Raw genomic sequence first — 27,283 nt, forward strand, 5'->3', positions numbered from 1 at the left:
CACCACACCTGTCCCTAACTCTACCCTTAAACTGACCCTCACCACCACACCTGTCCCTAACTCTACCCTTAAACTGACCCACACCACCACACCTGTCCCTAACTCTACCCTTAAACTGACCCACACCACCACACCTGTCCCTAACTCTACCCTTAAACTGACCCTCACCACCACACCTGTCCCTAACTCCACCCTTAAACTGACCCACACCACCACACCTGTCCCTAACTCTACCCTTAAACTGACCTTCACCACCACACCTGTCCCCAACTCTACCCTTAAACTGACCCACACCACAACACCTGTCCCTAACTCTACCCTTAAACTGACCCTCACCACCACACCTGTCCCTAACTCTACCCTTAAACTGACCCACACCACCACACCTGACCCTAACTCTACCCTTAAACTGACCCACACCACCACACCTGACCCTAACTCTACCCTTAAACTGACCCACACCACCACACCTGACCCTAACTCTACCCTTAAACTGACCCACACCACCACACCTGACCCTAACTCTACCCTTAAACTGACCCACACCACCACACCTGTCCCTAACTCTACCCTTAAACTGACCCACACCACCACACCTGTCCCTAACTCTACCCTTAAACTGACCCACACCACCACACCTGTCCCTAACTCTACCCTTAAACTGACCCACACCACCACACCTGACCCTAACTCTACCCTTAAACTGACCCACACCACCACACCTGTCCCTAACTCTACCCTTAAACTGACCCACACCACCACACCTGACCCTAACTCTACCCTTAAACTGACCCACACCACCACACCTGTCCCTAACTCTACCCTTAAACTGACCCACACCACCACACCTGTCCCTAACTCTACCCTTAAACTGACCCACACCACCACACCTGACCCTAACTCTACCCTTAAACTGACCCACACCACCACACCTGTCCCTAACTCTACCCTTAAACTGACCCACACCACCACACCTGACCCTAACTTTACCCTTAAACTAAATGTATGAAACCTCACCTCGAGTGTGACCTCTTGCTTGGCCATCGCTCGTTCCACAGCTTCATACATCTGCGTGTTCTGGATGCCCAGTCCACAAAAGATAGCAAACGCCTCGAGAAACTGCTCATCATTCCTATTAAAGGCTTTGACTTCCCCTGACGCGTCATCCATCTTGTTGACCAACTGGCAGACACCTACAATCAGAGGCCACAATACTTAACAGGTAAACTCTTAGAAAAGGTCAATACATAGTAGAAATGTGTCCATCTTCTTGTGGATTATCTGGCTGTTCTTTTGAAACCATTGAACAAAATGAGTTCATTATGTGAATATTTTGCCCAAAAGAATATATTTCTCGCACTTTTCCTAATCCAAATGTTGTTTTAGACCTATATGACTTTTACCTTCTTCTGTGGAACACAAAAGATTTTCTAAGTATAATTGGCTTATTGTATGTTTTTTTTTTCTTTTTTGTTGTTGTAATTTTGTACAGATCTTGGTTTATTTTTTAAAACATGGAAAAAGGTGCCATCACTTTCTTTATAAATTCCCATTATGTGATCTGTGAAAGAGAGAGATTCATTCTGGTTTGGAATAAATGAGAGCGAATAAATGACCATTTTAATTTTCCATTCCTCCTTTAATGCTGAGATCATTAGTGGTTTATCAGCTGTCAGAAACTTAATTAACCTCTATTGTATGTGTAGAGGCCGATAAAAGGAGATAAAGCAGTCAATTAAAAAAAGATGTATTTTCAACATGATGGGCATAAAAAATAAGACATTCAAACCCTAAAGAAGATGACATGCTAAATTATTCTAACCAATTCAGACATTCATTATACGGCTGATATTGCACTTGTAGTTGTCCAGCATCATAATGGAGATCATTGTTCAGAAACGTAATGATGTCAGTTAAAAATTAATGAGAAATAGTGCAGACTGATAAGGCCAATTATAGGATTCACTATATGTTTATGCATTCTGAAGAAAAAATGAGAGGTGTCTAATGTGCGAGTCAAAATAACCCACCATCAAGTGATATTCTTGTCCCTAGATTCCTAGTTTGGATCCCCTCTTTCATGTAAGTCTATGAGATTTTGCTTCCAATAGTTTTATTGCCTGTTATTTGTTGGTGTGAGAATGAGTAAGCATCAAGAATTTGAGCAATAGTAAGAGCAATGCTTGTCTTATTAGCACCACTAATAATTAGCCCCATTGTAATCGTTGGAATTCTTCTTCTTCCGCTCTAGAAGTCTATAGAACCACTTGCGAGAAAGTTATGAAATTTGGCACACCGATAGAGGACAGTCTTGCCTGTCACCATAGCAAATTGGGAGTCTAAAAGTCAATCCCTCTAGCGCCACCAACTGTCCAAAATTTAACTTACGTTTGTGCTAATAACTTTTGAAACGTAAAGGCTACGGAAAAAACTCCTCCTAGGCTGTTGCTCCGATTTTCACGAAAGTTTGACCAAATCATCTACAGACCATGCTGACAAAAAGTTATTAAATTAAAGTCAATTCATCAAACCTTTCTCAAATAATGCATGAATGAATTTGACAAAGAATGCCAAATTGAACATGAGGCTATATCTACGCAACGTTTTAGCGAATTCTGACCAAATTTGGGGTGCGTTATGACAACCATGACCTGAGGCTACCTGCACAGTTTCAGCACAGTGCCACCTAGTGATTTAATGCAGCATGCTGAGTAGAACGCAACCCAATTTTCCCATTTCGGCCATTTTGGATTTTGTTGTAAAATGCTATATTTTACTAACACAATGGTGTATTGTTAAGAAACTTGGTACGTGTCTTCGGCACCATGTTCTGATGGTACCCAAAAAAGATTCAGAGCAGCGCCACCTTGTGGTCAAAAGTTACAGGAAATTTCCAAAAATGATAATAGCTGTTGATGTTTTCACTATTTTAATGAAACTGGAAACTTATTAGATTCCTTGTGCCATGCTGAGAACATAGATACCCATTTTTGCATAGTTGATTTACTTACAAAAACCTACCTTTTCCAACTCTTTTCCTAGACAGCCTTTTCACTAAATTTCACCATACCAGGAATAAGTTATGGATTTCGTGTCGATAGACGAAACCGCTTTCGTCTACTGCATCACCAAATTTGAGGCATATCTACAATGCTTTAGCAGATTGACACCCAATTTTGTGAGTGTCATTGCCTCCTTACCACACCAAACGCGGATTGAGCGTCAAAATCGCTTCTACTGCGTCTAGTCTGACGCGTGAACATTTTGAATCAAATTGGAAGCACGTAGAAATCGAGTATTTGAAGCGAAATAGATGTGTGTTAAAGGCGCTCCAGGTGAAATATGTCCTAAAACACCACTCTGCCTCTTTTCATTTTCAAAAATATATATATTAAGCATTAACAGCCACACATTTGGTTCAGACAACGGACTACCTGTATTATCTTCACTGCATGTATATTTAAATAAAATATAAAGTTATGAAACTTCACTTTGCCCTCAGTCAAAATGATTTGGTAGGCAACAATAGACTAATTGGACCAAAGATCACCCATTAGATGTACACAAGACGAATTATTTGTCATGTTTAACCTCTACAGAGACATCCGAGCCAGCGGCAAACGTCAAAGGGACTGGCTGAGTAAAGGCTGCTCTCGCCGGGGTTAACGAGCGCTGAGAGCCCGGTGATCGCTGGATCTCACAACTCCAAAAACGCAAGATTATTTTTTTTAAAAAGGCAGTGTCTTTATAAGTAAACCACATATTTTAGATTTAAATAACTACATTATCAACTGAAAAGCATAAAAACTACATTTAGTGACAACATAACAGTATTTTTTAATTATATGCAGGGTTTCTTCACCCACGTGAAAGCAGCAAGCAGGCTCCTCATTGGTTAAAGCGACGCGAATTGACGCTAAAGTTCAAATTTTTCAACTCAGGCGTAGAGCCGAATTCGCTTCAAACCCGTGAATGCACAAAAAGGACCAATCGCGCGTATCGCGCAAGACACTCAATTCGCTTCAATTTTTGCGTTATTCACGCGAACTGGATGCGCGAATGAGACGGAATCGCGTCTATCGCACCGCGCGAAACGCGTCTATCCATTGACTGAACTGGAGGCAGGACCTCCAGACGCGCGTCAACACCCCTTTCCATTGACTTAACATGGAAATCATCCGCTCCAGATGCTCTATTCGCGTTCGTTGTGAACGTACCTTTACATTGCCCACACCACATGAATATGGTCACAGCGCCACCTAGTGACCAAAAGTGATAAACTATTTAATCATATTAATAGTGACTGCATTTCGGATTTTTCAGCCATTTTGCCTGAAATCATATTAATATGTCTTTAATAAGTGCTTTAATTGCTCATTGTTGCAGTTGGTCTGATGCGCCCAGCCATGTTGGCATGACTTATATTTATATTTACTCTTGATTTAGGAACAATGTTGAGTAATAGCTCAGATTATGAAAATATTGTAAACACACATACCTATCACTTTGTCTTTCTTCCCATTCCTTATTGGCGTGCACAGCAGACTTTTGATTTGACCGTTTGAGTCCTGTAGATTGTCACTCTTCCAAAAAGAAATGAGGGAAAAAAATATGCAATGAAAAACTGCTCAAGTTTAAAATTCGAGCAGCTTTGGAAAGGGGGATAGTTAATAGTGCAAATGTCTGAATGAATAAGAGCTCTGTGAAATCCCAGAAACATCGGGATGACCCAATGGAAATGTACTTTCCATCCCAGCATTCCCCTGAGCACTTACAGTCCATGGAAATCGCTGGTCCTTGGTGACATCTGCAATGTTCAGCGACTCCACGGTGTTCTTAACATACTGAGCATACATGTAGTTAATCTTGTTGACGTCACATTCCCTGCAAAAGACATCAATAAATGATGAACTCCTGCTAATAACTGCAAATCATTACAATCAGTCTCCTAGATGTGCAACATTGCTAATACGAGTGATGATAACCAATACAGAAAAAGGTTTTAGACACAAAAACCACACTAGAGGAATAGTTCATCTGAAAATGAAAATCATTCTAATCATCCTTTAAAAAAAAAAAAAGTTACACTAGAACTTTAAAGGAGTCATGAACTGAGAAATCAAATTGTCCTTGAGCTTTTGACATATAGAGGAATATCCTGTAAGTTTCAGAACTGAAAACTTCCTTGTTCGTCCAAGAACAGCTTTTATTGTACCCAAGCCCAGAGAACGTCTCGCTGTGGAATGAGCCTGTAATTCATTGGTTTCAGTCACGTGACTTTTTGCTGTGGTCGCCATCTTTAGGACCTTCTTGCAGACCGCAGACAAAATAATTACATTATTATGTATATCTATGATTGGAAAGATTTAACACGCCAAAATACCACACCTCACTACTGATGAAAAGCAACGGTATTTAAAGAAAATAGATGCTTGTCTTTAGGATTAGATCCTTATACACTGCTGACACCCAGTGGCGGAGCCATGGTGCGGGTGGCACTGGACAACCTTGACATTTAACTCGCCACCCTGGGTCCCACCCCAAAATTTCGATCGCTATTTCCATTTCACTCACATCCTATTGAAAGAAGCATGTATTCTGACGTGCGACTGCGTTTTGCATTGCCGATTGTGCGCGGCATATGCCGCTTCATCAATAGCGCAAACACAGGGAGCATGTCTTGATCTTAAATGATTAAAATAATCATAAAGGTATGCCAAAAATATCATAGTAAACACAGTCGGCTATGTACCGACTACCGAATGTAAGCTGTGGAATCGGATGCATGTCTACTGGATTTAACATTGTACATTTGGTCTTAAAGTGATTGCACTCCTTCAGTACGTCATTAAAGTTAATCACAGAAAAAAATAAAACTTAATTCTGTTCTCACTTTATGGCTGATCTGTTCACTTGTATTTGATATTGTTTTAAATGTATGTAGCCTACTAGTCTACTTGTATTTTTTGCTATGGAATAATTTCTACAATTTTGGTTGCTTATTTAATAGAATATACAATGTTACATCGATCGAAAATGCGTGCATTCTAGAAATAGAACCTCACCTATTTTTCAGCAACACACAAGCATTGGAAGCGTTCCCAGGCAAAATAGAATAGGAAAAGATATATGCCATTTTGACATGACTACATAATAAAATGAATAATAAGTTACATTGTGATGTTTGAAAGTCTAGGTTAACATAAATGCAAATTGCTACTAATTGTAATGTACATAAAACATAGTTGTAGATTTTGAAATATTGTACCAGTCAATAGCCTACAGAATGAAATATTCGACGATGTCTTTGCTTTCTCAGTATTTTAGTACTATATTATTTTAAATGACTGTTAAAAGTTAGCAGAAAAAGAGCAAAGTATTTCTGACGACGCTCAGGGTTTTTGTGGATATTGTAAAACGTTAATCCGTGTTTTATTTTATTTGCTGTTGCCACAGCCCACAGCACAGCAGATAGACGCATGTTGCAATTCAGTCCTACAAATGGCGGCCGCACCACTATGTGACGTCACATGAAATCTAAGAATAGATGGTGAAAGACCAAAGAGGTCAACGCCAACTTCATCACTGCATCTTTAGCCCCGCCCACTGGAGTGTTAGTGAAATGACAAGGAGAGACGAACTGACTAAAAATAACATTACCTTTCCAAAGGATCCTTTTCTTAAAGCTACACTGTGTAACTTTAGTTTATTTTTAGCTAAAAACACTTGGTTCTTTCAAAAATATATGTGCTCATTAATGTATATTTACTTCTTTCAAGTAATAAAGTATTCTCGTAAGTTTATAATATGCCATTGAAAACACATACGGGTGAGGGGTTCGAATGCCGGTCGCCATGTTGCCCCTCCATCTTGAAAGTACAGTAGCCAAAGAGGGACATACCCGTAAATTCAAGCTTCGCCTTTCGCGTTTTAACACTAGATGGCACCGTGTCGAATGTGAAGAGGGGGATTGCCGTGTTAATCTTGGACTAAATCGGCCACCGTAGGAGTTAAAACGAAATCAGAATTGAGAGGAACAGAAACTAATATTCACTGGATGGTCATAAACCTTTACACCGCTAGATGGGGGAAAATATCACACAGTGGAGCTTTAACAATGTGAATGTCTCCGTTGAGCATTATTTATGTGTTCGCTGCATTTCACTGTGGATTCTTTGGGAAATCAGTCACAATTTCAGTGCAGGCTTTGCAAACAGACTGATACCACAACACGTGAGTAGCCGTGTTAATTCTAATGCCTGATCTGAGAGCAGCGATTTCTGATATGATTCATGTACTGCCAGATGTTCTTTGTCTGTGTGTCAGTAAATCAAACCAGTGACTAAATGCTCAACTTCACATTGTTTCTCTTAGAAGATGAAAATAATCAGTTATTTAAACTGTGATTAAATTATACATAGAAAGCCATCAAAGAACAATCACTAGAGCTGTCAATCAAACAGCACGAGTTTATCAGTGACTGAGTTCTGGACTCAATTAATCTCTTATTTACATTGTGTTTGCGCTTTTAGTGAAGATGAACGCATTCGTTAGTGTGCAGAAATCACAAGACCACTGCATTCATGAGCTCAACAGTCTGTGATCGGCTACAATGATCATCACTGCCACCTTTCATAACACAATCTGAATATAGTGCCATAGAGCTCAATATAATGGCATAATCAACACTTTTCTCGATTATTTAACCTAGTAAAAACATGCTAAACTGAGCGCTCCGATCAGGCTAACCTCAGGGTAGGAAAAATGCCTTTTTATTCTAATTTATTACCATTTTTGTTGTAAAAAATCATACTAACATTATAAGTGCACCTCAGGAAACATAATAAAACAATGCAGTTCGTGACCCCTTTAAGGCAGGTTTATCTGTAGGATTGGACATCACAATGGAGTTTATATTTTACTGGCACTTTGCCTTGCATTACATTAGTCATTTTTTATGATAACCTCACCTGTTTGGGTAGTCTGCAGATCCCGCAAGCTCCTCATATTCCATATGAAACACACTGGAGAATGTGTTCTGTAACACAAGCAGAACAGCAATCACTTACACAGCAGTTTCACTCACACAGGTAAACTTTATGGAGGTTTGACTGAGAGCTAGGCCAGTATTTCTGTGGCTTTTTAATGCTATTAGTGTCGGGCTGCCCGTGCAAACTCCACATCCAATCTCTGCAGTCACATGGTTTAATGTGCCTGTGTTTGTGCATTTCTGGAAGGGTTCGAATTTCCCACTCATGACAAATGAAGCACAGTTCGGTACGAACAGCAGTCCAAAAAAGTTTTGGTTCATTTCCACATTCCAGACCACATAAACAATGTCGACAAACTCGTCTTTCCCTTCCAAATGCTTTCCCCAAATGTGAAGACTCGCGGACGACTACCTATCTCTGATCTAATCGTGCATCTCTGTTTTTCACACTGTTAATCAGTTTCCATCACACTCAACGCAACTGCGACCTGGAGAACAAACTCGCCAGATTAACAAGCTTTCTTTCTACTTTATAGCTGGATTATATAGTGTAACTTCCAAGGACTATAAACAGTGTCATGTTGAGGAAACCCAGAGCTTTATCTATGAGTGGAATAGGTTACCACATGACCTCCATGAATTATGATACACATCTCAAAAACAGAACTCCCTCATAAAGATAGACTTGATTCCAGCGTGTTTTTATTCACGGCTGTCCTTGACGGACCGAACAGAAGAAATGAACCGTCCATTTACACCTCAAAGAAGGCGGGGCCTCGGAGCCACACCCACCTATTACATCATCGTCACATGGACCAATGTTAGTTCAGAGGTGTTTACCAGGCGGAGCTTTTCCAGAACATTCACTTCGGCGAGTTGTTTCAAACTCCTGAAACTAATTTAGCTTTGGCCTGATGATATTGCAGTAGGGTTGGGTATCGTTTGAATTTTAAAGAATCTGATTCCGATCACTTCCAATTATTATTACCTCATCTTATCTATGCATCATCTTTTATTCTTTTATAACTGTTATAAAATAATAGTTTACCTTTGTTATTAGTTTACCTTTGTTCTTATCTTTGGTTCATCATTTTATTCTTTTTAACTCTCTTTTCAGCTGTGTATTTGTATTTCTTCTGCATCGGTTGATTATTATTTTTGGTTAGGGCTGTCTGACTGGAAGAGATTGGAAAAGGAGAGCAGTGTGCTTCGCTTCATTCTGCTTGTGGTAGCGGAGAGTGAAGCGGACCCAAGAAAGGGGAGCCCCTAGGGGGCAACGGTCAAGGAGACATTGCGAACCTGCTCCTTCTCTTCCATCTCAGACAGGTGTACATATACCGTATATATATATCGTCGTATTTTCTGGACTATCCACAACTTTCCCGAACTCTGACCTTTCCCATGATCGCTATGGCAACGTAGAACACGCCGGTAACGAACTTCCGGTTTACGTTAGTCTACTGTTATCAGCTGAACGCTTGGTTGTATTATGAGGATTCAGGAGTAGACTTTTACAACAACGCTTCAGGCAAAATGATCACATGTCCCAGATGGTCGCATGGATCTGACTATCTGACAAGAGCTTACTAATATCTGTAGCAGTAAGCGGTTCACCTGAGTTATGCGGTGCACACATTTTGCCACTGTGTGTGTGGGCTTGGCTGTTCCTATGATTCACGCGAGAGTTACCTTCTGTCCATGCGCCTGTAAATAGATTTTATTTTATTATAAATAAAGGTTTATTTGTTTCTAGTTATTTATTTTGTTAGATATTTCCACTTTGCGGGAGTCCCTCAAAATAATTTTACTTTCCCGCGACACGCGCACAATAATATCTTGCCGCCCGCATCCGCATTCACCAATAAAATCAATCAAATATGATCCCGCGCCGCACTCGGTTGTGCTGAGTCCCGCGGGAGTGCAGGTCTCTATTTAACGTTAGGTTGTTAGAACGGTCTTGCTGTAAATTATTGAAAATAATAAACATACCCCTTGCAAAAAATAATACAGTTGTACTGCAGTATTTTAAATAGGTTAAACTAATATATTATATAAACTCAATAATTAAATTTACAGCAATGAAATGTTCATTTTTATTACAATGCACTTAAATTCATTGAAGTTCATGCATCTATTTTCATTTTGATTTAAAAAAAAAGTCTACTGACAATGTCTGACATGATTTCAACAATTACAAATATTAAAATTTAAATATTACTTCTACATCACAATTCTAGGATGCTAGGCAACATGTCGAACGGGTCCGTTTATTATGTGGCATGGTTTATGGAAGCAAGGTTTCTGAGGTGAGAGACCCAGACGCTCAGCGGCGCTCAGCGCTCATTAACCCCGGCGAGAGTAGCCTTAACTCGGCTCGTCCTTCTGACGACTGCCGCTGCCTGGCAGAAGCCCCTCCAATGACGCAAACTCGTGTCTGCAGTGTAGTGAATGAAGCGAATGGAGTCAAACTGTTCACGCGTCCATGTTCGCGCAAATAGCGCTATTTATTCGCGTCACTCGCGTCTGGTGTGAACGCTGCATAACTGTTATGTGTGCTAAACCGGAACTGAGATACCGTCAACCGGAAGTATCGAGTGTCATGGCGACGCCCACTAAGACTTGCAGGAAAGTTGTGGATAAGTCACACTTTTTTTTATAGTTTGGCTGGTCCTGCGACTTATAGTCAGGTGCGACTTATATATCAAATTTAATTCATACTGACCCTTCAAGAATAAGCATATAGCCGCGAGAGGGCGCTCTATGCTGCTCCTGTAGCCGACCCCTGAAAAAACTCTTAACTGAAATATTAACTTAAAGACAAAACTTAGAAAGACTGAACACAAACAAAATGGCCACATAAAGAAAATCTTATTCTGCAAAATATAAACTGCATGTAGTAAAATATGCAGCGGAGAGCGCTTCACACAGCGCTCGTCTCGCGCGGCTGAGCCTCTCCCGGCAGAGAGCTCAGCGTCTGTGGACTCGTTCTTCAGCTCTGGCCATCTCACTCTCAGTCCGCCATTTGCTTTCTTTGCTTTCTTCATTAGAGTTATGAAGATTATCATTAGGAAGCATGGCGTTAGTTTTCATTGTTATGCTGACGATACTCAGCTCTATATTTCCTCACGCCCTGATGAAACCTACCAATTCACAAGATTAACAGAATGCAGAGCTGATATAAAAAATTGGATGAATAGTAATTTTCTGCAACTTAATTCAGATAAAACTGAATTTTTAATTATTGGACAGAAAAGCTCCACAAGTAGTAACCGAGAATACTGTCTAACACTTGATGACTGCTCTGTCAAGCCCTCGTCGTCAGTGAGGAACCCGGGTGTGCTCTTTGATACCAATCTCTCATTTGAAAGCCACGTTTCTAGCATCTGTAAAACCGCATTCTATCATCTTAAAAATATATCTAAATTACGGCACATGCTTTCAATGCAAAATGCTGAACAGTTAGTCGATGCGTTCATGAGCTCAAGGCTAGATTATTGTAATGCTCTACTGGGTGGCTGAGACAACACTTATTAATGGTGTGTGTGTGTGTGTGTTTCGCCTGACGCTCTGAGATGACACTCATTTATGATGGAGGGAAAAGAGCCCGACTGAGCAACTTACAGTATATTATTATTTTGCACCAGTTTCACAGGAAGTGATGCACTCTTGAAAATGTATATATTTAATTTGAAATGTATCAAATTTAAACGGGAACACACCCAAGTTTAAGACCGATGCAGCACAAAAAGCCTGAAACACTATTGTTTTGCTGCTTTGCAAGCACTGGTATTTCCTTGAGGAAACAGATGTAATTTTAAATATTTGGTATTTTGGGAACATTAGGTAAATGTCAAAGGCAAATAAGGAAGCAATTCCGTCTGCTATAAAGGAAGCAAGTGTTTCTTAACTCTCTCACTCAGCTACGGACGTATCCAACACAGCCTCTCTTATATAATGCAGAACTGCTGCATATTAGCAGTGGTGAACTATTACTAAAACAACATTATTGGGGAAAAATAGAAGAGAAAGGGTTGCTCTGTAGAGACTAGTCATGCACCATTACATTTCTGGAATTAATCGAAATATGAGAGATTTTGATTATTTGTATTATAGCTATATATTTTAATCTTCTAAATAACCTCGTGGTTGAGTGGTTTTAGTTTAGCTCGTCTCCTCCTGAATCTTTGGTGTTTCAAGCATCCTAAAATATATTTTGGATAGCCAATGTTTTCTAAAGAAATGCAAAACATGCTTGATATTCCCATGTTTAAAGGGATAGTTCACCCAAAAATTAAAATTAGCCCATGATTTACTAACCTTAAAGTCATCCTGGGTGTGTATGACTTCTTCTTTCAGACGAACACAATCAGAGTTATATTAAAATTATGTCCTGGCTAATCCAAGCTTTATAATGGCAGTGAATGGCAGCCCAAAATTTGAAGTCCAAAAAAGTGCTTCCAGCCATTCTGAAGTGAAGGGATGAGTTTGTGTAAGAAAAATATCCATATTTAACATTATAAAGTAAAATATCCACCTTCCAATGTTCTGCCTTCCGTATTCCTGACGTTATCGTCACGCCAGTTACGTTTTTTTTTTACGGCAAGTCCAATGTCATTGTCTAGCCAGTTACGCTTTTTACACTACTTCCGATGTTGTCGTCTAGCCAGTTAAGTTTTTTACGCTATGTCAAACATCATTGTTGCAGTTACGTTTTTTTTTGCTACATCCGACGTCTTCATTGCCCCAGCTACACTTTTATACGCAACGTGTGACGTTGTTGTCTAGCCAGTTACGTTTTTTACGCTACATCTGACTTCATCATTGCCCCAGCTACACTTTTTTATGCTATGTCTGGCGTAGTTGTCTAGCCAGTTACGTTTTTTTACGCTACATCTGACATCGTTGTTTAGCCAGATACGTTTTTTACGCTACTTTCCGACGTTGTCTTCTAACCAGTTATGTTTTTTATGTTATCCAACATCATCGTTGCGGCTGTTACGTTTTTTTTACGCTTCATCCAACATCATCATTGCGCCAGCTACACTTTTTTACGCTACGTCTGACGTCGTTGTCTTGACAGTTACGTTTTTTACACTACATCTGACATTGTTGTCTAGCCAGTTACGTTTTTTACACTACATCTGACATTGTTGTCTAGCCAGTTACGTTTTTTACGCTACGTCTGACGTCGTTGTCTAGCCAATTACGTTTTTTACACTACATCTGATATTGTTGTCTAGCCAGTTACGTTTTTTACACTACATCTGACATTGTTGTCTAGCCAGTTACGTTTTTTACACTACATCTCACATTGTTGTCTAGCCAGTTAAGTTTTTTTATGCTATATTTGACGTCATTGTCGATCCAGTTACATTTTTTACGCTACGTCTGACGTCGTTGTCTAACCAGTTTCGTTTTTTACGCTACGTCGACATCATCATCACGCCAGTTATGCCTTTTACGCTACATCAAACATCATCGTTGCGCCAGTTACATTTTTTTACGCTCCGTCTGCTATCATTAATGCGCCAGTTCCACAACGTTTTCCGTAAATTGAATACGGAAGGCGGTTCGTTGAAAACTAGATATTTTACTTTATAACGTGTTAAATATGGATATTTCTCTAACACAAACCCATTGATTCGCTTTATTAATCCCCGGAGCCGTGTGGATTATAATGGATGCACTTTTTTGGGCTTCAAATTTTAGGGCTGCCAGTCACTGCCATCATAAAGCTTGGAAGAGCCAGGACATATTTTAACATAACTGATTGTATTCGTCTGAAAGAAGAATGTCATACACGCCTAGGATGACTTGAGGGTGAGTAAATCATGGGGGAATTTAATTTTTTGGGTGAACTATCCCTTTAATATCCACCCCAATTCCTTTATAAACGTTGCAAATAAATGTGATGTAATATTTTGGTCTTACAGCCGTTTCTCTGTCAGTAATGAAGACGGTGCATTCTTGGGCCTGCATGAAAGACAAGATGGTGGCCACAGTTTTCCTCAGTAAGACCTCCAATGACTGCTGCTCCTCAAAGATCAGACTAGCCAGATCCAACAACACCTAAAACACAACGTTACAGTTTAACGGCATCCTTACAAACTCAGTTCTTACCAACATGTGGAGAAATCAGCATACCTGGTTTCTCCTGTTCTCTAGCTGCGATGTCTCATAGAGTTGTGCATTGTGCAGCACTATACCAGAGAAAGCCAAGTACGAAGAAAAGTCCTTTTGGGATGAAAAATAAACCATTGTTATGCATTATGGCAGAACGAGACAGAAACTATAACGTGTCTGTTACATTAAAAAGTGCAAAAGTTTTCACCTTTTCGTCCTGCTCCGTGAAGGTGCTGTTCTCTCCGCACCTTTTATTGATCGCTTGTGCGACGCCAACGACCTTGAAGCATTACATCACACTCATCAGACAAGCTCTGATAGGAAATGTGGCATATATTGTGGATGTTTAATTTCATCTCTCACCTCATCTCTGTGGTTTTTGATTGGCAAACACAAGATGCTCTGCGTCTTATACCCTGTGATTTGGTCGACCTCTGCATTAAAGCGTGGATCCTGGTGGAGAAAAACGGTGAAAAATTCAACAGGCATCCTAATTTATCCCGACTAACAGCATTTTAAAAATCAGCAATACTTAACATTTAACATTTTAAGTGCCCTATTATGCTTTTTCAAATTTGTGTAATTTCACTATGATATATATATATATATATATATATAGCTTCAACAGACGCACATTTTTATCATGGGAGGTTCTTCTGCCATGTGGCTCGTCTCGTTGCGAAATGGCTGACATGGATTGTTTTTGTTTTAAAATACGGTGAATAAGATCAATTTGCCGGCCTTAGCTAGCTTGTGGTCTCAATAGAGTTAGGCACTTAGAGTGATTGGGACACTTTTTCCAAGTCATCTCAATGGCTTAAAGTGTCCCAGTCACGCTGAAATCACCCTATGTGTCGCTCAAACTGAGTAAAGAGCGCTTTTTACAACTTAACGTTACCAGGTTGTCTGACCTCCTCACTCACTTATTCCTGTTTCTATAAAGTATGAAGATGTATCGTACAGCTCTTGGTATCCACATATGATTTTGTCCTCATTGTCACTACTAGCGCAAGCTCCTGATTGGTTAAGGTGACGCGAATATCTGCCAAAGTTCTGATTTTTCAACTCGAACGATTCGCGCAAATCAGTCGTTATGTGCGTCAAACGCCCGAAACGCTCAATTCGCCCCGTGTCATTCTATAAAGTACGAAGATGTATCATACAGCTCCGGGTATCCTCATACACTGAAAAATGTAATGTAATGGATAAACATGATTTAATTGCAAAGCATGCTGGGAACTAACAAGCTCTGCCCAGTTTCAGTTAATGCAACACAAATCATTCATGTAACAACACAATCAAATTAAGTTTGGCCAAAATGTATAGCAGTTATGTCGCTTTAGCTCATTTTAATCAAGCAATTTAAACAAGCAGTAAAACATTTTTTTCCAGTGTATGATTTGGATGTCTATTCGCGTCTTTGCATTGACTTAACATGTAAATCACTCGCGCTTATCGCTTCATTTGCGTCTGGTGTGAACGCACCGTTACTGTTTGTATCACTGTGTGTCAAGAGCTGAGATTCAGATATGATAATGAGCGTTTGCTTTCTGACCAATCACAGCAGAGCAGCTCTCAGAGAGGCGGGGCTTAGAGAGAATCTTCAAACGAAGTGTTTCAGACACTGAGAAAAGAGCTGATATGGTAAAGTATGAGAAAATTAAAGGGTTTTTTTTGGACCTTGGATGCATGTAAATTTGTTGTAGGAGACGCCAAAACAAAACTAGGAGCCATAGGGTCCCTTTAATAGTGAATGTCTACCCTAAAAATGATCCAGTGTTATGTTTATCTCAGTGGGGCTATGATATTTCTGGTCTGTTCTTCCGTTATCATCAGCCTATTAGCATTGTCATAATTTTCTTCTTCATCTTGTAGATCCAGTGATTCACTGACATGACATTTACAGATTTGGCGGAGCAACAGCAGGTCTGTTTGGCACAGAAATTACATTCTTGACCTTTAAGTCAAATAACTTTTAAAGGCACCATCAGGACCTTTCTGGGTTTCATCATGTTCTAATATGCTGAGGTTTTAAACAGAGCATCTTTCATATGAAACGGATTCACCTTAACCACAATCAGAGACTTTAATATTTCTCTTTCGCTTCCTTCCCCCGCTCTCTGGGAGAAACACAATTAAACTAAATTACAAAGAGCTAAAAATACCTGCTATCATTAAGCAAACTGTTGGTTAGCAACTGAATTGCGTAACATTTAAATCTAATCAAAGGCCCTAAGAGATGTAGCCCAAATTGCGTTTCCAAGGAGACGTTATTATGGACTAGGAGGGTTTTATAAAGCAGTAAATGTTATTTAAATCTCTCAAACGGAAGAGTTTCCTTTATGCACATGACAAAATGATATAGCGGTATCAGAATGCATTAATCTGTTAATCACTCATTATCAGTGGAAACAATTCATTCTAATAATTAAGGAGATAAGCATGAACGTTTGTCTGACACAGTGTGATGCAAACCGAGGGAAAACAACTTTATCTTAATAGTGAGAAATCCCCGCAGAAACATTTTATTTTTCCAAGTCTTCAATTGAAAAGGGCAATCTGTCATCCTTTTACGATATACCTTTAGAGGGATCAAAAGAGAATTCATTATCTTATTTAACAGCATGATCTTCAAGAAGACATTTCTAAAGAAGAATGGATGGACTCTTGTTTGTTAGCCCCAAATCACAGTCAATACTAGGGTTAAATTCCTGCAATATAAATGGCTTATGCGGACCTACATTACCCCAGTCAAATTACATCCAAATATTCCTGACAGCTGTTTAAATTGGTACCCTTGTATATGGGAGTGTAACGAGATTCAAAGATTTTGGAAGGAGATAGTTTTATTGATTGGTAAATTGACTGAAGAACATGTTCCTCCTGCACCCAAACTTTATCTATTTCATATATACCCAGTGGATTTGGAGATGAACACAAGAAAGAGCAAAATGGTTGATTTTAGTTTGCTCCAGGCAAAGCGTCCCAAAGAGACCCTGGGACCCTCCCCTAACCAATGGTCTAAAGAAATCCCCAACAGCCTTGCCATGGGAAAACTGACTTATGTACACTCTAAAAAATGCTGGGTTAATAACAACCCAAGTTGGGTTGAAAATGCACCGACCCAACAATTAAGTTGTTTTAACCCAATGGTTGAGTTGTTTTAACCCAGTGGTTGAGTTGTTTTAACCCAGTGGTTGGGTTAAATGTTGCTTAAGACAACCCAATTGCTGGGTAAGAACAACTCAACCATTGGGTTAAAACAACCCAATTGTTGGGTCGGTGCATTTTCAACCCAACTTGGGTTGTTTTTAACCCAGCATTTTTTAGAGTGTAGTTAAAGGGAAACTAAGATTGCTTTCTGCGATTCTGGCAAATACACGGATAATGCGACCCGGCATTTGTTCCCGGGCCGCTAGATTTGGTCCATTCACACTGCCAGCGAAATACCGTAATATGTGCGCTTTCACACACAACCTGTAACGGTCCTGGATCGAGTTTTACAAGACTTTTACAAAATTTGGACTCCTTTTTTGCACTATTGTAACCGAGTAGACCAGACAACATGGGATGGGTCATGCGCAGTGTGTGAGGCAGTTCTTGTATTCCAGCAAAATAACTAATTACTCCTGTTAAAGTAACAAAGTTAAATTACACAATGAAAGGCTGTATCAAAATGTATGTGTCACATGTTTCATTTTATGTTTTAGTTTTGTTCTAAATGTCTTGTAATGTATTTTTTGTATTATTGTTTTTTTGTTTTTTTTATTATTATGAATTAATTCATTTATTTATTGTTCCAATGTTCAAACAAATGCCAAATAAATATATGAGAAATCCTTTTAAGAACTACTAGACCATCTCGCTAATGCCTCAAAATACAAGATGGAGTGTTTTGTCACATATTACACTTTTTAAGTAGAATGAACTTGGTTGTTTAAGTCATTGCAACTTAATTTACTCTAAACTGACATCAAATAATGAGTTGAATCTTGAGAACTTAGAATAAAAGTTGAAAATTGCTTAGCAAATTAAAAGATCAGTTAATGTAAAAATGAAAATCTCTTGATGATTTCCTCACCCCTCCATCTCATCCAAGATATCTTTCTTTTATTTCATTGGAAAAGTAATTACGTTTTTTTTTTTGAGGAAAACTTTCCAGGATTTTTCTCCACATGATGGACTTCAATGGGAACCAATGGCTGAAGGTCCAAATCAATGAGGAAGAGCTTCAGAGACTCTGATGATCCAGAGGAAGAGTCTGATCCTGACAAACCATCACACATTTACTAAAAATAAATAAATAAATTGTATAATGTATGACATCATCACGCCGGAAAGGTCACATGACGTAGCTGGAAGTGCCGGAAAACTCCATCTCATGTTCTCCTCACACTTTAAAATCATCCGTCGTCATTGTTTTACCTTTATTTGTGTAAAGGAATTCATCTTTGCACGTCCGTTTTAACACTGGTCGGCACTTCCAAATACGTCATGTGACCTTTCCGGTGTGATGATCAATCAACTTTATTTATATCGTGCTTTTCCAGCGCCGATTGTGTCAGAGCAGCTTCAGTGTTAAACAGGACAATACTGCAACAGAATGTGATTCGGCTGTACAGTCGTTCTGGAGAACCGGTGATGTTATCAGCTTATTTTAATTTATCATAAAGCAACAATGTTGGCAGATCAGTATTATAGTTTATAGAATTAAATAAGACCTAATTAATTAATTTTATTTCTATATTTAGTTGAATAACTTGGATCATTATGTTAGTGTCCCCAACTGAGCAAGCCAAAGGCGACCAAAGGAACCGAAACTCCATCAGGGCATGATGGAGAAAAATAGCCTGATGCCAGCCGAACTTACCCCCGCCCACAAAATTTTAAGGTCGGGCGGTTCGGTCTGGCCTCGCTCCATAGAGGAGTAATTATCCCCGAACAGAAACTGACCAATGAGATCATCAGGGCGGGCTTTAGCCGATGACGGACAGATGATCAACAGAAACTGACCAATGAGATCATCAGGGAGGGCTTTAGCCGATGACGGACAGATGATCAACAGAAACTGACCAATGAGATCATCAGGGCGGGCTTTAGCCGATGACGGACAGATGATCAACAGTAACGTAATCATCTCGTCATCATAGGCGCTTGGATTATATTTTCTCGAATCCTAAACGGAGAGCTTGTTTGTATCTGCATCACCTTCACTATTTCTCTCAGAAATGATGATCATGTTGGGTAAGTGCTCTGTGTATCATTTAATAATCACTTTTTTTTTTTTTTACAACACTGGCAAAGATCGTTTATTCCAGCGCGCGAGCAGACAGGGTTGCCAAGTTTTCACAACAAAACCCTCCAACTACTAGCCCTAAACAATAGCTTCTCGGGGGGTTCTCTGGAAAAAAAAAGACGTTTGGGGGTAAAATGTGTGTTATTTTGGCAAGGTTGGTGCTAAAATTCACATTCATGGGTCTATATATCACATAATAGTCGCTTCAACCCACGGACATAGAAAACAACCCGCGGAGAGAAAAAAAACGCGGACTTGGCAACACAGCTCTGTTGACGTCGCTTCGTTGCTCTGATTGGTTGTAGCTCTATCCAATCGAGGTCTTTCCCGGTTGGGTTGAAACACACCCCATAATCACAGCCCAATGGAGCATCAGACTCATATTCTGACTAGTGCTGAGGATGACCACGGCAGGCTAGGAGAAAAATAAACCTTAGAGAAACCAGACTCAGTTCTCCTCTGGCCTATTAACACACAGTGGAGGATTATTATTCTGACAACATTACAGCTCAGAAATCATATGATGTCATACACATTTTTTTTTCTTGTTTCCAGTCCAAATATCTAAATATTCTTAAATCAAGATGCATTTACTAGATCAGTAAAATTACATAAGATACTTTTGCTTGTTTTCTGAAAAAAATCAAATCTAAATGAAGAGAGTTTTTGCTTAAAACAGGCAAAATGATCTGCCAATGGGGTGAGAAAAATAATCTGATTTCTGATTGGGACGGAAACAAGAAACAAGATTATTTTTCTCACATTGGCAGATCATTTTGCCTGTTTTAAGCAAAAACTAGATTAAATTTTTAAGAAAACAAGGAAAATTATATCATTTTACTAATCTAGTAAATTAATCTTGATTTAAGAATTGTTAGATATTTAGACTGGAAACAAGACAAAATGACTGAGTAAGAACAGCATGTTTAGCAGTGCGGTGAAAAGCCTCACCTCATAAGCGTTCTTGATGTTCAGAGGCTGTCCGGTGGCCGCCACGTATCCCACAATTCCTTTGTTCCATTCGAGGCGGATGCCGCTGTTTGAAGCCTCCTCGAGAGTGGATCCTTCCGCGACATCAAAGAGCCGGCTAACCAGAAACTTCCTGTTTGAACTGTCCTCCCCAACCAAGAAGAGCGAGTAGCGATCTGCAGCGATCAGCTCGTGAGTGTGTAAGAAGATTTTGTGGCAGAGGGCTGTAAGGTCCAAGTGGCTCGAAACATCCCGAACAAGCTCCAACAGGCGAGCACAACGGTCTCCTGAATCCTTGATGCCTCCACCCTCATCGGCCCCATTTCCGGAGCGCTGGCATGGAGGAAGCGGCATCTGCACTCGTTCTGTGTCGCTGAGGAACGTGAGCGAACCCTCTGCGTCTTTCACCACGATGGGGCGAAGCGGCCTATCGAACTCGGATGCAGAGATCTTTCGTGTAGGGGTGGATGGAGCTGGACTTGGAGATGGAGCATCGGCTGGAGCCAGTGGATGAAGGGCCGTTAAAGGCTCCTGCGGGGCTTTTGATCCTTCCCTAGACGGCTGAATGGAGTGGACACGCTCAGCAAACCAAGCGTTGACCATTTCCCTTAAAAATAAATGCAACCAAAAACATTAGCTTAGCGATTCATACACCCATGCGGTCTCATTCCTAAATGACAACATTTGGCTACGTCTAATAAAACTTTGGCTGGTAGGATCAAACAGATTTAAATCACCTTTTGAAAGTAACTTGACGCTTCAAATGAAGATTGTATCAATTACATCATTACAGCAGTCATTGAATCACTGACTCAAGCGATTTGTTTAAAAACACTGATTCATCCAGTAAAGAAACAAGTGAAGTCTTTATGAGTGAGTCATTGAATCATTCACTCAAGAGATTTGTTCATAAACACTGATTCATCCAGTAATGAAACAAGTCTTTATGAGTGAGTCATTGAATCATTCACTCAAGAGATTTTTTCATAAACACTGATTCATCCAGTAATGAAACAAGTGAAGTCTATATGAGTGAGTCATTGAATCATTCACTCAAGAGATTTGTTCAAAAACACTGATTCATCCAGTAATGAAACAAGTGAAGTCTTTATGAGTGAGTCATTGAATCATTCACTCAAGAGATTTGTTCAAAAACACTGATTCATCCAGTAATGAAACAAGTGAAGTCTATATGAGTGAGTCATTGAATCATTCACTCAAGAGATTTTTTCAAAAACACTGATTCATCCAGTAAAGAAACAAGTGAAGTATTTATGAGTGAGTCATTGAATCATTCACTCTAGAGATTTGTTCAAAAACACTGATTCATCCAGTAATGAAACACGTCTTTATGAGTGAGTCATTGAATTTTTCACTCTAGAGATTTGTTCAAAAACACTGATTCATCCAGCAATTAAACAAGTGATGTCTTTATGAGTGAGTCATTGAATTTTTCACTCTAGAGATTTGTTCAAAAACACTGATTAATCCAGTAATGAAACAAGTGAAGTCTTTATGAGTGAGTCATTGAATCATTCACTCAAGAGATTTGTTCAAATGCACAGATTCATCCAGTAATGAAACAAGTGAAGTCTTTATGAGTGAGTCATTGAATCATTCACTCAAGAGATTTGTTCAAATGCACAGATTCATCCAGTAATGAAACAGGTGAAGTCTTTATGAGTGAGTCATTGAATCATTCACTCAAGAGATTTGTTCAAATGCACAGATTCATCCAGTAATGAAACAGGTGAAGTCTTTATGAGTGAGTCATTGAATCATTCACTCAAGAGATTTGTTCAAATGCACAGATTCATCCAGTAATGAAACAGGTGAAGTCTTTATGAGTGAGTCATTGAATCATTCACTCAAGAGATTTGTTCAAATGCACAGATTCATCCAGTAATGAAACAGGTGAAGTCTTTATGAGTGAGTCATTGAATCATTCACTCAAGAGATTTGTTCAAATGCACAGATTCATCCAGTAATGAAACAGGTGAAGTCTTTATGAGTGAGTCATTGAATCATTCACTCAAGAGATTTTTTCATAAACACTGATTCATCCAGTAATGAAACAGGTGAAGTCTATATGAGTGAGTCCATTTTTAATGTTATCGTTACCGGCCGATATAAGTAAAAATATTTTAATGTTATCATTATTGGCCGATATATGTTAATTTTTAATGTTATCGTTATCTGCCGATATGTGTTCATTTTAATGTTACCAGTATTGGCCAATATATGTTCATTTTTAATGTTATTGTTATCGGCCGATATGTAAAATATTTTAATGTTATCGTTATCGGCTGATATATGTTCATTTTTAGTGTTATTGGTATCTGTTCGCCATGATGGTTTTGAATTGCTTGAAATATGATTGGAATCACTTCAAAAAACAAAAATACAGTTCAGAGCAACATATGCAACTCAAGTCTGTCATATACGCCAATATATCGGTTATCGGCTTTCAAATATAAATGATCAGTTGTCGGCCAAAATGTTCATATCGGTGCACCCCTAATTGTCTATTCAGAATCATGGGAGAATCATGATCTCTTCTTTAAACAAAAAAAGCAAGAGAATAACAATTGAATGCATTTGGCGTGAACTTTGGATACTGTCAAAGTCCTTTAAGACATGTCAGTTCATTTGGTGCTCGTCTTGGTAAAGCAACCAGCAAAAACAGTCAATTTTCCTTAATTTCTGGAATCAAAAGTACTGTATTTTTCAGACTACACCACATAAACTCCAATAAAAAGGCTCTTGTAACTGAAAGGAGGCACTTCATTATTACAGCTGCCATACTGCCTCCTCCAATACTGTGAGAATCTGTTTCAAATCATCTACCAACAGTTGACCTAGCAAGATAAAACAGCTCAGTTTTATTGCCAGTTTGCTGGACCTATCTATATAATGAAGCGTTACAAAGGTTCTATGTTCATTTCTTTACGCTTTCATTTCAGGTTGAATGGGACCTTGAGTTCAACTGCTCAACTGGAAAACCTTGGAGTCTATAAGACCCCACAATCATAACATTTGCAGGTGGATTATGTCCAAATCTGTCAAAACAACACGGTGTCGTGGCTTTATTACATTGCAAGCATTAAAATAGACCCTAACAAACGCTTTCAATCAATTGTTTATTATCCGGAGAGGTTATTCAAACCCCACCACAGTCTCATGGACTCGACCTAAATTGCCCTTGGCTAGAATAGTTTAAATAAATAACTTTCATTTTGAAGAGACGCAATCAAACTGTTTCATAAACATCTAACTCGTGGTGAGTGAGAGATCCCAGCCAATCGAATGCCTGGGATTTGCATGGGATGTTTTTCAGTGGTCCAGATAAAATAACAGTTTTATCAGTCACGATTATTTTGCTCAATATTGAATTATAAACAAAACCAACAAAAAATACAATAGAAAAAAAATGTAAAAAACTGTTCTAACAGATAAGTAATAGCGTACAACAGAAATTTAAGAAACCAAATGCAAAATAACACTGCACTATATATTAAATATAGACTAACCAGACTTGATTTATTCATTCAAGAGCAGTGAGTGATTTTATCATTGTCTGTTGTTGTTGTTTGATTAACATTAGCAGGTTTATTAGGCTGCTGTCACTTTAAGAGCTAATGCACGGATCTAATACACTGACACACACACACACGCTCTCTCTCTCAGTGTTTACATTCCCTTAAGACAGAACAGACTGAGTTTAAAACGGCATTTCAACATTTTTTTGTGAGTAGGCCATTAGCGGTTAGGTGTGTATCTGAAGCCCACAGTATCCTTTGCTTATGAGCGTTCCAGAACAGAAAGTCTCTTTTGCTGATTAAAGGTGCAATATTTAGGAATATGTGGGATTTTTGCAGTAAAATATTAAAAAAAAAAAAACTATACCACTGTTATATGTTTTGTTTGTTGAGTTGAGTACTTACAATATCCCAAATGTTTCCAACTGTTTGTAAACCATGGGAAAATTGTGATTTTAACCAATTAACAGGGACGTCAATGTCAATCCTGTCAATGGTGTCATATCCGCATTTTTTATTCATAGATTTTCCTATCAACCAAACCAATACGAACCAAACTGGGGACTCATGAAATAGCCCTGTAGTTGTTGTCTAACGATCACTGTCAATTGTTTTTCCTAAGTGCACTGAAAAAAATGCTTTTCTGTTTGAATTAAGATTATTTTTCTCACCCCATTGGCAGATTATTTATCTTATTTTAAGCAAAAACTTTCTTCATTTTGAGTTATTTTATAGTAAATACTTCTTGTTTTAAGAATTTTAGATGTTTGGACTAGAAACAAGACAAAAATACTGAGTAAGAAAAGCATTTTTTGCAGTGTGTTTTGCTTCTTCATTAATTAACATACAATAGTCACCTGGACATACAGGTGTGTTAATTAATCTGAAATCACCTTATTGCCTTAAAGAAATCAATATAGCAATCACATCAGAATTTTGATCAGGTATATTGGTTAAACATAAGTGTGAGCATTGAGTACAGGCTACAGTCATTGTGTATTATATCAAGCTGATGATGGTAATGAAGAACATAAAACAACCTTACCATGTGAAATGAAAGGCTACACACAAAACAAAAGATTTAATTCCTCTGATTAAACGAGTTTAAATTCCAAATTATGTTTACATCTGAGTTCGCGGGAAAATGAACACTGCCGCATTCTGAAGTCAAAGTTAAACGGCAGATGCACATTTGTCGATAGAGATGTAGCGTTGCGTTGTGCGGCGAGTATTGCTCTACACTAGTCTTATTCAGTCAGGACTGCCGTGTCCAATGCCGCTCCGAGCCTGTGAACTTACCGAGAAGCTTTTCGTGTAAAGTAAGAATGCGCGAACTCTTGGTTGTCGTCAAGCCAAGCCTCCATCATCCCTTCACTGCCGGGAGGATAGACCTCCATTCCGGCGACACACAGTCAGATCAGCCGCTGAATCTCATCCGCCCGCCCGCTTACTCTCTTCTGATCTTCAGTCACACACACACACACACACGCTCACACACACACATGTTTGTTTTTGTGAATTGTGGGGACATTCCATAGGCGTAATGGGTTTTATACTGTACAAACCGTATTGTCTATCCCCTTACACTGCCCCTATCCCTAAACCTACCCATCACAGGAAACATTCTGCATTTTTACTTTTTCAAAAAAACTCATCCTGTATGATTTATAAGCATTTTGAAAAGTGGGGACATGGGGTAATGTCCTGATATGTCACCATTTTGTGTAATACCTGTGTCATACACATGTTATTATACACATTTTTGTCCTGATATGTCACAAAAACAAGCACACACACACACACACCTCTCTCTCTCTCTCTCTCTCTCTCTCTCTCTCTCTCAGCGCGTCACACTGCAATAAATGCTTTTCTTACATAGTATTTTTGTCTTGTTTCTAGTCTAAATATCTAATGATTCTTAAATCAATATACTTTGACTAGAGAACTGAAATGACATAAGATATTTTTCATTGTTTTCTGGAAAATAGAATCTAAATGAAGTGAGTTTTCGCTTAAACCAAGCAAAATGATCCACCAATCCCACATGAAAAAATACTAGTATATTATAGTAAAATTACTGTTTTTGAATATTTAGGCCTACTATAGTAAATACACTACAGTAAATTGTATAGATTTTTATATATATATAAATTTACTGTAGTATATATATACATATGGGATAAGAAAAATAATGTTGTTTATATGCTAAACACAGACCCATTTGGCAGATCATTTAGCTTGTTTTAAGCAAAAACACTTCATTTTGATTTTGTTTTCCAGAAGAAAAATATTTTGATATATATATATATATATATATATATATATATATATATATATATATATATATATATATATATATATATATATATATATATATATATATATATATATATATATATATATATATACATTTATGCATTTAGCAGATGCTTTTATCCAAAGCAACTTACAACTCAGGAGTACAGGAAGCGATCCGTCAAAAAGAGGCAAAGAAATGCAAAAAGTGCCTTAAATGCCAAAAATTGTGTACTACCCAGAGTAGCAAAAAACAGAAAAAGGGACAGAAAAAAGAAAAAGTAGTGGATTTTAGGAGTGGGTTTATATTTATATATATATATATATATATATATATATATATATATATATATATATATATATATATATATATATATATATATATATATATATATATATATATATATATATATATATATATATATATATATATATATATATATATATATCTTTCGTGTAGGGAAAAGATGATTTGATATGATTTTACAGCATTACTACACATGAACAAATGTGGCCACCATGGTAAAATATAAGACTGAAATTTTTTTTAAAGTTTCTTACACTGAAAAGAGCCGACATGTTGTTAAATGATTATGATTTCACACAGTAAAAATAATAGTAGTAACTCTTTTTGTGAAGCTGTTGTTGGTAAAGCCTACAGGACATCACATTTTTTGTCCTCTTTTGCACTTATTTTATGTAAAATGATACTTTTCACTGCCATTTGATATTCAGAAATAAATTCCTCACAACCTTTTCATCAATAAATCAATATCTCTAAGACACCATATGGGAGGTTGGCATGACATGTCAATTAGTGACGGCAGTGTCCTACACTTAATCAACATTTCACAAGTATTACATTAAATATTACCTTATACTTTAATACCTTTAACGTTTAGACAAAAATGCTTTACCCTACATACACTGCAAAAAAAATGCTCTTCTTATTTAGTATCGAAATATCTAAAAATTCATAAATCAAGATGCATTTACTAGATGCGTTTTACTGATCTAATAAATTATCTTGATTTATGAATTTTTAGATATTTAGACTAGAAACAAGACAAA

At 38.3% G+C, this 27,283-nt stretch overlaps 1 protein-coding gene across 4 annotated transcripts in view; it reads right to left on the bottom strand.

The window, feature by feature from the left end:
• The window catches only part of pde5ab (phosphodiesterase 5A, cGMP-specific, b), a 74,208-nt gene that overhangs the window by 25,214 nt on the left and 21,711 nt on the right, over nt 1-27,283 (bottom strand). For 2 of the 4 annotated variants that reach the window (XM_067451069.1, XM_067450986.1), the window contains exons 1-10: nt 25,217-25,414; nt 20,361-20,985; nt 14,477-14,566; nt 14,322-14,393; nt 14,135-14,224; nt 13,922-14,059; nt 7,971-8,038; nt 4,776-4,884; nt 4,499-4,583; nt 1,018-1,193 (exon numbers count right to left, since the gene is read on the bottom strand). In XM_067451069.1, the coding sequence (XP_067307170.1) occupies nt 1,018-1,193; nt 4,499-4,583; nt 4,776-4,884; nt 7,971-8,038; nt 13,922-14,059; nt 14,135-14,224; nt 14,322-14,393; nt 14,477-14,566; nt 20,361-20,985; nt 25,217-25,314 (1,551 nt within the window). In that variant the 5' untranslated portion in view covers nt 25,315-25,414. Of the gene's footprint in view, nt 1-1,017; nt 1,194-4,498; nt 4,584-4,775; nt 4,885-7,970; nt 8,039-13,921; nt 14,060-14,134; nt 14,225-14,321; nt 14,394-14,476; nt 14,567-20,360; nt 20,986-24,962; nt 24,981-25,216; nt 25,415-27,283 lie in introns of those variants that run through there. The other 2 variants (XM_067451237.1, XM_067451150.1) reach the window with 2 other exon arrangements.

Source organism: Pseudorasbora parva, chromosome 1, assembly GCF_024679245.1.
Source record: "Pseudorasbora parva isolate DD20220531a chromosome 1, ASM2467924v1, whole genome shotgun sequence".
In the NCBI taxonomy this organism is placed as follows: Eukaryota; Metazoa; Chordata; class Actinopteri; order Cypriniformes; family Gobionidae; genus Pseudorasbora; species Pseudorasbora parva.